The sequence below is a fragment of the Leptinotarsa decemlineata genome, unplaced genomic scaffold (assembly GCF_025532065.1).
Source record: "Leptinotarsa decemlineata unplaced genomic scaffold, Ldec_3_MD MMD2_P_RNA_scaffold_11, whole genome shotgun sequence".
NCBI classification, from domain to species: domain Eukaryota; kingdom Metazoa; phylum Arthropoda; class Insecta; order Coleoptera; family Chrysomelidae; genus Leptinotarsa; species Leptinotarsa decemlineata.
In genome coordinates this window covers 4426504-4438747 of record NW_027412525.1, presented here as the reverse complement: position 1 = coordinate 4438747, position 12244 = coordinate 4426504, and the positions used below count along the sequence as shown (strand labels likewise).

General features: G+C 34.0%; 1 protein-coding gene across 2 annotated transcripts in view; it reads right to left on the bottom strand.

Annotated features, from left to right (window-relative positions):
* The window catches only part of Ets65A (DNA-binding protein D-ETS-3), a 307752-nt gene that overhangs the window by 43529 nt on the left and 251979 nt on the right, over positions 1-12244 (bottom strand). For both annotated transcript variants that reach the window (XM_074170116.1, XM_074170111.1), the window contains exon 7: positions 127-316. In XM_074170116.1, coding sequence (XP_074026217.1) covers positions 127-316 — 190 coding nt within the window. The remainder of the gene's footprint in view (positions 1-126; positions 317-12244) is intronic.

The following is a 12244-nucleotide window of genomic DNA, read 5'->3' as shown; positions in this document are numbered from 1 at the left end:
TTTTGGACAATTTTAACGATAATTCCATTGAAACCTGGAGTAAAACTAGACTTTTTTTTCGGATTTGTCGATGAATTTTGATTCGAAACCATACATAATTGACATTATATTGACCTATACCCTTACCTCAATGCCCTGGAGAGTTTATCGTAATTCATATTCGGTTTTGACTTCCTTTCTCCCCACCTCCTCGCCACTTCATCTGGATCGGTAAGTTTGAACTCTCCATTTGTACCTTCCCACGTGATACAGGCTGCATTCGATGAATCGCTTAGTAGTTCCAAAAGAAATTGCCACAATTGGATTTGTCCAGAACCTTAAACAAAACGAAACGAAAGTGGGTAAGTTATATTTATTTTTCCAAATAAGTGGTTAATTGAAGTGTAGAAGACGATAATGACATACTATTCCAAAACAAACTTATCAAAAAACGAAACCTTGAATTCTTGAAGGACCAACAGCTTCAAAAACATTATCAGATGATCCAAAAAATCTAAGAGACAGAGGTTCAGGGTAACACAATAAGAAACACTAGAAAGCAAAATAAATAACTATATTCTGTTTTCTAATTGCAATATAAATGTAAAACACTAACAGATTGCTCAAACGAAATTATGATTTGCCACAGTTTATAATACTTCACCCGTACACCCTATTTCTGTACCGCAAATGGGTCGCAAAAAAATATTTTATGATTTTTTAGGTTCGTTTCATTACCTCCAGTAGCGTGCGTCTTAAAGTTTTTCATACTTTTTTTCTGCCTATCATTGGATACATACTTTGGTCTTCTTAACAAGGCTTCCATTATTTTGTCGAGGGTCGATATTTCTTCATTCAAATAAATTAATGTTCTTTCAATTACGAATTTGTAGTTTTCATCAACAGGTACAATTTTTCTTCCTGATGATGATTTTGGTTATTTCACAGCTTCAGTTTCTCCCTCATTCTTGAATTTATATATCGATGATTTTGAAATTTCTGTCATTTGCAAACACATTTCCACCAGAGTTTCAAAGATACACAAATGTTTTTGCTGTAGAAAAGCATACATTAAGAATAATAGTATTTTCGTTAACAGAAAAAGCACATTTGCTCATTTGTTTTACTGGCGAGAAACCTGAAGTAGCTATTTTAACTCACACACTTAGTATAATTTACTAACTGATCGAGAGGCAAGAGCTTTATCATTAATTTATGAAGTATCTAATTAAAGCACTATTAGATCGGATCAAATCATGAAGTCATCCTCTTTTCCAGAGAAAATTGAAAATATCTCAGGTATGCCTGGTTTAATCAGGTAAGCTGTACTCCAATGAATGACAAAAAATTAATAGGAAACATCATCATGAATATTAATATGCGCATCAGTCATTTTTCTATGGCAAAAACTGATTGAGAACAATGATATGCTGGGTTTACTCGTCGCTAGCAAGTTAATTAATAAAATCAAATCATGAATTTACAGGGTTCTTGCACAATAATAAGCCCTAATAAAGTTTATACAGTGCATTCCGTATAAAACGAGCCACCCTGAATAACTTTTGGTACAATGATTTGCAGGAAAAATAAAAAACACGTCAACTATAGTATACAGGGGGACACATTTTGACATATTCACATTTGATGTTACTTTCCCTATCGCATCCCCAGAGCATAAGTTGAAAACGAGCTGAATGAGCTTCTGTACAATCTGTTACCTTGGTTTCATAGATGTTTTTTGTGAAATTTAGTTCAAAAAAGTTTTATTTTGCCTAGTTAACTTTGAATTCGATATTCTCTTCATTTTGTATTTGCCTTATTCTACAATAACGATCACCTACTAGGAGAAGTTACAATTGGTGTTTCTATTTTTGTTAATTCTTGAAAAGCAATGGTTTATACGCTCCGAGAACGGATTGAAATAGTGAGTTTGTACTACCAGAATGAAAATAGTGCTAGAGCTGCCGCCCGTATATTCAATGACAATCATCCAGGAAGAAATGTACGACACAAATACGTTTCGGAATAATTGAAAAAATGTATGGAAACTGGATCTATCAGCAATAAAAAGCATAACCGTTCAGGAGTTGTCAACGATGAAGTTATTTGTACTGCAGTTTTAGGGCACGTTGGACTATTGGAAAATTAGCAATCTCTTACTAAGTTATCTCGAGAATCAGGAATCAGTCGTAAACATGTTTTCAGGATCCTTCATAAGTACAAATTTCATTCATATAAGATTAGACTAGTTCATGAATTGAACGAAGATGATTTCGATAGACGTATCGAGGTTTGTGAAAGTCTCACTGAACGGATCAACTGTCATCAGAATTTCTTGTACAAAAATTGTTTTTCGGATGAATGTACGTTTAGTTAGAATGGAGAGGTGAATCGGCAAAATTATCGATATTGGAGTGATACGAATCCTCATTTATACCGTCAAGTCCATATCCAAAGACTTCAAAAACTGAATTTTTTTTAGTAATTCAGTAATTTTTATTCATTCAATAACACACTTGTTCATAAAATATTTCAAATAATATATATGAGAATTATCTCGCAGAATATATGGGTTACACCTAGGTATGAAAAATACCTGTATTGTGCTTTCCCATATATTCAGCAGGATTATAAATCATGTAGGTACATCTCAAATACATAAAATGGATATGCTCAATAAATACAATAAGTGAAATCGGAGGGCAGTACAATTTTAATGGATTTAGTGAGTTGTTGGCCAGAGAGCTAGGAAGAGCTGTATTTCAAATTTAAAATATATTGATAGGTGAATGATAGTAATGGTGAACAGTATTCATTTCACAAACGGATTGGGTTTCTTTGTATATAATTTTTCAAGGCAGTTTCGAATTTTCTTATACCATTTATAGTTTTCAGGATTTCAGGAAGAAGGTTGAAAAATTTTGGGCCATAACGAAAGCAACTTCTTTGAGAATGGGTTTTTCTGAAAAGTGGAATTTGTAATGTTGTGACTATACTTGACCTTGTTATATCATTTTCAACTTTTTTGAATTTACCGATGTTTAAATAAATCCAGATACTGCTTCTGTAAATATTTATATTCATTATCAGTGTATTGTCGTAGAGTAACATATGGTTGAAAATCGTTTTTTTTTTCATAAATAATTTTCAGTAAAGAATTCAGAGCAATTTTTAGAGGGTCGAGAATATTATTAAAGGCGCTGCCCCATGCTGTGATGCAGTAACTTAGGACAGATTCAGCTTAACTGTAATATAGAGTTATTAGATTATTTTTGGATACGATGTCCCTCAGGTTGTAAAATTTATTCATTAGCAATAGTATTCTTTTGATCAAGTGATTAACATGTTCGTCCTACCTCATGTGTTGGTCGAGAAAAACTCCTAAGTATTTAATCGACGATGTCTTTGTTATTTCGGGGCATTGACACTGTATACTTGAGCAATCTGGTTTATGAATTTTAATTCTTTCTTTGTTGGGTTGATCGTTACATCCGAGGGAAAAGGTAATAAATTTTCTTTTTGTATGTTAATACCCAATTTGTTATTATCTAGCCATAATCCAGTTTTCCTCAAATCTTGCTCAGCTGTCCAAATAGTGTAATTCCAGGTGTTGCCTTTGAAAATCAATGCAGTATCATCGACATAACATATGATGTGACCTAGAAAATCATTAATGCAGCAAATATTGTTTATATATACAAAAAACAGTATTGGACCCAATACTGTACTTTGAGGCACACCAATAGATAGGATTGAGGGGTTTGGGCAGGAATTCCAGGTGACCATATCATAGGACCGTTTTTTATCTATTATAATTTGACTAGTGATAAATATTTGGATATGTTGGAAAATCGAATGATACCGTGCATCAATTGAGTCATTTAGGATGATATAAATTAATTCGAAAACGAAATAGTTTTTCAGCAGGTTGGTGCACCTCTTCATTATGCAGCTCCAGTGCGACAGTTTGTGGATGATGATTTTCCTGGTCGCTGGATTTTCAGAAGATGTCCTACAGAATGGCCACCAATATCTCCGGATCTCACTCCTGTAGATTTCTTTCTATGGGGTAATTTGAAGTCAAAAGTGTTTGAGATAGAATCAACAACCTTAGAAGATTTGAGGGAGAATATCATGAAGCATTGCAGAGAAATATCTCCCGAGATTCTCAACCATACGAGGACGGCAATGGAAGTTTGTTTGTACCATTCTATGGAAGTTGGTAGAAACGTTTATGAACATTTACTAAAGAAATACTTTTTCTTCTCATCAGATTTTGATTCAAGAATTAATAAAAAATCTCTTTTTCTGATTTATGGCTTCCATATTTATATCTAGAACGAATATTTCAAGATGTGGCCTCCTGTCTTATTGTTGGCCTGTTTTTTCATTTTACCTGCAAATCATTGTTTCAAAAGTTATTCAGGGTGGCTCGTTTTCAACTCAAATAATTTGTAGCTCCAGAACCATAAGCTTCAGAGCATATGTTTTATACTTTGTTGAAACCTGCTCATCAAGGAGCATCTGATAATGATAATATAGGGTGATCCATTAAAAAAAAATTGATGACATGCTCTTGGGGTGCGATGAGGGAAGAAACATCAAATGTGAATATGTCAAAATGTTTCCCCCTGTATACTATTGTTGACGTGTTTTTTATTTTTCCTGAAAATCATTGCAGCAAAAGTTATTCAGGATAGGTCGTTTTGAATGGAATGCACTGTATATATATTTCAATAGATCATTGATGTACAAAAAAAAAGGATTGCAGGCAAAATTATTCCCTGAAAACCAACAACGTTGTTTATGTAAGGAACATTTTTGAGAAAGGTGAAAAATGACGAAGAAAAACGATATGGTAAGTACTAACATCAAAGATTAGTTAGTAAATCTTCATGCCAGTTCGAGAAAATCCTTTGGATATGATATTTTTTCTTGTTTACTGTGTTGGTAATAGAAAATTTATTGAAGAAACAAAAAACATACTAATAAATGTTGAAGTATTAATACACAACAAGCACACGGGAATAAATCAATTTTTCTCTGGCAAAAACTGACTGTCAACTAAAAACAAGTCTACTAATTATTAACATGTCGATCAATATTGATAATGTAACCTGATATGCAAACATGATAATTAAACAAGTCAAAGACTCAATGAAGTTTCTGGATTTTTCAATAGATTGATATTTTCCGATAGAAAAATCAACCGCATTGATGGTAAGTGTATTAAAAAGATCAATGATTACTTGTAAAGAACGTTCTTTGAGAAAGTTGGAGAGACACAAACAAAAACAATTTGGCGTTGAAGGCTTCGGATATGATTTCATTTCCTTGTTAGTGTAGCTGAATTATTGTTATTGTAATCAGAAGATCTGAATGCTTCTAGTAAAACTAAACAACACGAATAATAATGTTACGAGAATAAATACTTTTCTCTTTTGTCCTTTCGCAAAAATTGACTATGAAGAATTATGTTTTGTTTCTACTTGTCATTAACATGGTAATGAATACTGATGGAAAGAACTGATAAATATACATGGTTATTAAACAATCCGAAGTCTTAATAAAGTTCTGCGACATGTGTCCGAGACACCGGGTGGCTGTTGGAAAAAGGTAACCAAATCGCAGTCGGCGGAACAACATGCGTTTATTTCCTTCCGCCCACTTCGAATTTACAAGTTAAATGTCATTTAAAATTCTAATACGGCGTTTGACAAAAACATGATTACTGAATTATACCGTCACCGGTCTGTTTCTTGTAAAAACGCAAACAGGCGACGGACTACGCCGACATTTTACTTTGTTACCGTAATTAGTGGAAATTGGCGTGCCACTCGGACCGCGTTGTAATTTTGATTTGATATGACGCTTTCAGTTGGAAAAATGTAAATTTATTTCATTATACCTTTCTTTTTATTAGCGTGCTTTGGAACACGAAATCACAAAGCCTGGAATTCAATTTTTTGGATGAAAGCGGGCGGAAAAATAATATTCTACTGATGGTTGGAGATATAAGCAGTTGTTTGGCTGATCGCTATTCACTAGAATAACGACCAGAAACGACCAGAGCACTTTCAGTTCAGTTTATGGCAATTATTGAGACTTATCGAAGGAAAAAAATAAAATTATTGAAATAATAATATTCGTGGAAGAGTTCTCGGCTTTCATCGTTCGAAGAGAGAATGAAAAACGAATTGAAGGAATCTCTCTCATATGTGAACTTCTTTGACGCAAAAATCAAATTGGAAAGGGAACGAGAGACCCAAGAAATAATTGCCTTCTTGAATGTACCAGCGAGAAAAGTGTGCTATAACATTGGGTCATAGAGTAAAAAGGAAACCAACATACACAAGCAGATGAAAACTTCAATCACCAACGACAAATGGAAGGAGTGATTAAAACGTTAATTGATAGAGTCTGGTTGTTTATCTAAGAGTCTACTCGAGGAATTTAATCATCCGAATAATGCTTTCGAGGGAAATAAGTACAGCGAACCTGAGTTTGAGCGGGCAATACGAACCTGGAAAGAATTCCAAGGTAATTCCAGATGAACCCATCAATGAAAAAGCTTTTCTGCCGTATGTTAATAATATTACGGACATAATTGGGAGTATTCTGTATAGAAACACAACGTCACAGATATTTAGCCATATGGAAACCACCACAGAGCATTTTGAGGGCCCTAGAGAGTCATAAGCGAAGCAGTCGTTGTGCCGGATCCATCTACACTGGAACCACGAAAAGGAATGTAAGTACCCAGCTCTCTGAGTATGGGATGAATTGTCTTTTCCAACATACCAACAAATCAACAATGGCGTTACATGCATTCAGAGAAGAAACGAACGTCATAGAGAGGCGCCAAAAAGTACATATAATTCAACAAACATGAAAAGGGAATTACCACTAATAAAATGTGGCTATCTGCACTGAACTGTACAATGGTAATGAAATACGACGGGTGTACTGAGCTCCGATCTTCAAAAATTCAAAGGACTCGTCGTTATTCTTGAATTCAAATATTCGAAGATGGAATAAGTTATGGCATTATAGGTTGGAGGGGGCCGCATATGTGTACCTGAGGAAATTTTGAATATATAAAACCATTGAATACCCATCTTCCTGAAAAATTATATATAGAAAAAAAAATTTGAATTGAGATAACTACTCTTTAAAAAATTTGCCACAAAAATAATGGCAATCTAAGTCAGTATAAGCACATGAATATGATGACAAACCAAATATATCAAATGTATATCTCCATGATTGATGTATACATGCTGTTTCAAATTCGATCTTCACCATTGTGATCTCGGAAACTGTGAGAGATACGATGATGATTAAATTGAGGCAAAGTCGCGCATTTACATGAGTAATAATATGCCGTTGAGAAAGTTCTGAAATTCCGAGTATATCCGGAGATATCCGGAAAAAACAGAAATTTCGGAAAATAGTTTTTTTTCCGGCTTTATTTTTCGAAGGATTCGAAAATAAATTGCACTTCCACATTGCCACTTTTGTCCTGCTACATAATGGTATTTTCAGATTTGCTATCCGACGTTTCGTCTTCCGGCCACCATCATCAACTTTATTTTTTCTCATGAGTGCTACAATGGATTCTTTCTGTTTTGAATAGAACCAGATTCAATTATGTATCATAAGTTTTCATTCTTTTTCGATAAATCGGAGATATTTAAAAAAATTAGTTCTTATCATAATAGGCTTTGACTTTGATGTTTCTGAATTTGACTTTCACTTTGTTACACTCAATGATAATTTGTTATTGTACAAGTATTTGAATTTTTGGCGAAAAAGGGCTTTCACGAATGAAGAAAAAAGAGATATGATATAACATTATTACAAATACGATAGAAAAAGTGTTAGGACATTGGAAATGTATTTAAACTTGTATCCCGAAAGACGACAAACACATCGAACTATGTTCAAGTTATTGCATCAAAATCTCACCGAGTTTGTTTCATTTCAAAAGTCGAGACAGAATGGACCAGGAAACTAAAAAAATTGATAAACGAGGTATGTATGAGGTAAGTTAGACATTGTGTCCTTTTCAATAAAAATTAATAATTTGCAGATAAACATGAACCCGGGGAAATCTACACGTCAAATTTCCTCCGAAATTAATATTTGTCATGCAAGTGCTTGGATATATCTCAAAAAAAGCGGTTTAAAAGGTTACAAAATACACATATCTCAAAAGGCGACTAGAATTTTGTAATTGGCTGATAAGAAGACCTGATTTTCCTGTTTTCTTGAAAAATGTAATTTGGACAGATGAAAGCACTTTTACGAATCGTAGGATATTCAACCGAAATAAGGAACACATTTGGAGTATAAACACCCCAGGCAGTTCCGAGAAATTCGACCTCAAGTGCGTTTTAGTATTAACGTGTGGGCATAAATTTACAAAGATTGAATTTTGGGTCCTCATTTATTTTACGGAATTCTGAATGGAAAAACCTATCACCAGTTTTAATGTCTTTTTTCGAAGATTATTTGGATGATCTACCTTTGGCTAACTATAACAACATCTGGTTTCAACATGATGGTGCTCCATCGCACACTGCCAGACCAGTATCTAATTTCCTGACTGAACGGTTTGGTGATAATAGGCCAGTGAGGTGGTCAGCAAGGTCTCCAGACTTGAGTGTTATGGATACATTCTTATGGGGTACACTGAAAAATAGAGTTTATGAACAGAGGAAATATCAAAATATTGAGGACCTTTAACACAGCATTGTTCGAGAGTTCGGAAGATTGAGGAGGAGGGAAATTATTCGTGCAGTGATTAATATTCGAAGAAGGACACAGCTGTGTTATCTTGAACGAGGCCAGCATTTTGAGTATTTGCTGTGATTTACTTTTTTCTTTACATTTTAGTTAATTATTGTTAATTGTTCAAAGTTCTATTTTCCTTGAAAAGGACACAATGTCTAATTTACCTCATATACACTTCATTTAAAAAATTTTGATAGTTGATTCTGTCTCCGTATTTTTTCATTGACTTTTCAAACGAACCAAACTCAGTGAGATTTTGATCCAATAACTTGCCAGAGTTCGATGTGGTTGTCGTCTCTCGGGATACAAGTTTAAATACATTTACGATGTCCTAACACTGTTTCTATCGTATTTGTAATAAATTTGAATCATATTTCTTTTTTCTTAATTCGTGAAAGCTATTTTTCGCCAAAAAGTCAAGGACTTATACAATAATAAAACGTCATTGAGTGTAACAAATTGAAAGTCAAATTTAGAAACATCAAATTCAAAGCCTATTATGATAAGAATACATTTTTTTCGATATCTCCAATTTTTCGAAAAGGAATGATAACTTATGATACATCATTGAAAAGGTAAAATCTGTTTCTATTCAAAACAGAAAGAATCCAATGTAGCGCCCATAAGAAATAATAAAGTTGGTGATGATGGTCGGAAAACGAAACGTCGGATAGCAAATCTGAAAAAACCATTATGTAGTAGGACAAAAGTGGCAATGTGTAAGTGCAATTTGTTTTCGAATCCTTCGAAAAATAAAGTCAGAAAAATTAAAAATCATTTTCCGAAATTTCTGTTTTTTTCGGATATCTCCAGATATACTCGGAATTTCAGAACTTTCTCAGCGGCATATTGTTAGTCAGGTAAATGCGGAACTTTGCTCCAATTTAACCATCTTCGTATCCCTCATAGTTTCCGAGATCCCAATGGTGAGGATCGAATTTGAATCATCCTGTATTAATTATACATTAACTAAATTAGTTTTCTTCATCTCCTGAAAACGCCAACTCACTTGGTGGAACGTGCGTCGGGAAGATTATTGCATTTCTGGTGATTAGAAATAGTTATTTATTATACAAGAGAAAAAAGTATTAGATTTTAGCTCGAGATTGTGTTGTCTTCCGACGCGAAGCGGAGGGAGACAAAAAACCGAGAGCCATAATCTAATATTTTTCCTGTGTATAATACACAACTTTTTTCTGTGACGGGAAAAACGACGATTTAATATCGAAAAAAAAACATATTATTACAATATGTTAAAGCCGGAAAATTATCGATGTGAAATTTGAATTTTTAAACAGGTAAGCTGTTGTAATTATAGCGTTGCTAGGAAACCAGACAATAGGAAATCAAATATCTGTCAATTTAATTCTGTGATTTGAGTTTTCGCTGACTCCACAGGACTTAGTAGAAGCAGCGAAAGTAGCGTCACAAAAATGATTGGCAGTTAAATCGCGGAAAATTTATGAAACCGCGTAAGATTCATGGAATGGAAGATAAAAAAGACATGCAGTTCTTTCTCGGAGACGGTGTTATTGGCTTATTTTTCAGAACTGGCACAACAACAAAAGCCATCAATAGTGTGGTCGAATTATTCAATGATTAAAAGTATGTTACAATCCAATAATAATGTAGACATTTCAAAATATTTCAAACTAATTACATTTCTGAAACAAATTGGGAAAGGTTACACGCCCAAGAAAGCTGCGATATTTACGAGTACACATATTAATGACTTTGGGATTGCAGGAGCTTGTCGAATTTATGAAATCAGCCAGGTAACATTAGATGATATTGAAGATTCGGGAACGTTATTAATTGTGAAACTCAAGCAAACAAAGAATGATGTAAACAGGAGATTTGTAGTTACTGAAGAATATAGTAAATTTTACCGAATGCACATAGCCCTTCGTCCAGCAGCAGCAAAGGATCGCCGCCTGTTTTATGCATATCGCAATGGAAAATGTATCAATCAGGTTGTGGCTAGCAATCAGTTTTATAAGGTACCTGAAGCAGTGGCTCTTCAACTTGAAAATGCCAATTCATATACAGGTCATTCATTTCGAAGATCGTCTGCAGTTGAATCTGTGGGAGAGTTGATGACACTAAAGAAACATGGAGGTTGGAAGTCATCAACGGTCGCTGAAGGTTATGTTGATGAATCGGTAGTACACAGGACAGAAATAGCTAATAAAGTGTTTAGAACGTTTGGCAGTGCTGAAATACCACCCACACCCGATTTGCGACCAGGTACATCAACGGTAGTTGTGTCCATGGCAGAAAAAAATATAATTTCAACACAAGAAAATTCGACTGTTGTACCGAATAGTTCAAGGAAAAAGTACTCACTTTTTTCCCGGGGAAAAAGTAATTTCATAAAAAGTGATATTTTGTTACCTGTCATCAGAGATAAAATGTCCAACTTTTTTCACGGAAAAAAAGTATTTTGGATCTATTTCACGTCGAAGGTTTCAGTTCTACCTTTTACATTCATTATACTTTGTTGAATTCTTCAAATAATAATTTTTAAATGTCATACTCAGTTCATGCTTACAAACGCTGAAATCCTTAGACAAGAAATTCCCAATGAAAATTCTCAGGGGAGAAAACCGAATTGCGTGTTGAAATGAAATCAAATCAAACAAAAGCACGTCACGTAATTATCATATTCGATGCCTTCACGTGTTAGACCGCGTGTCAATCGTCTAGGTTATGTAAGTTTCTAATTTCGATGGGGGTTACGGTCTGCAGTCACCCTCTGTGAAACAAAAGCCAAATGGATTCCGCGGGCTATCATTAAACATACATTAGTTGGTGTTTAACTCATTTTTTAGCCGTAAATCTGGTTGCCACACCCAAGTTCAACCGGGTGCGTTTATACTGACAGTTATTTTGTTTGCAGACCAAATGGCTTGGGAATCGGGGTGCTAATTGTCTGTATAGAAGGAAATCTGTGAAACCATCAGAAGAGAAAACTTGATGGAGCTGGCAATTAGTGAGCCTTGTTTTGTTTTCTTTTTTGTAAAGAGGTTATAAATCCTTAAAAAACGTGATTTAATATACTGATACTCAACCCAGATTTTCAAATTATGTACTTTAATTTATGTAGGTACATTTTTTATTTCTTAATGATATGACAAAGTCTTGAATTTAGGGGGTTTAGACAAGTTACAATAGCTAACTTATTTTAGACGAAAAACCACTAGCTGTTTCATATACCAAACTTTTACTCTCACTTTGTCTTTTACTTTTACATTAAGAAAGTTGTCAATGGGAGCGTTCATACACTAAACTCTTCTACTACATAAATAAGAAATCCCTTTTTTTTGTCAACAGTTTTGAGCAAAGTCTGTCTCTATTTCAAAAATTTCTCTTGATATTCTATGTGACTTTTGAAGCAATCCAATAAATGATTTGAAAAAAAACTTATAGAAAATAATCTATATAGCTATGGAATTGAAAATGACGTATA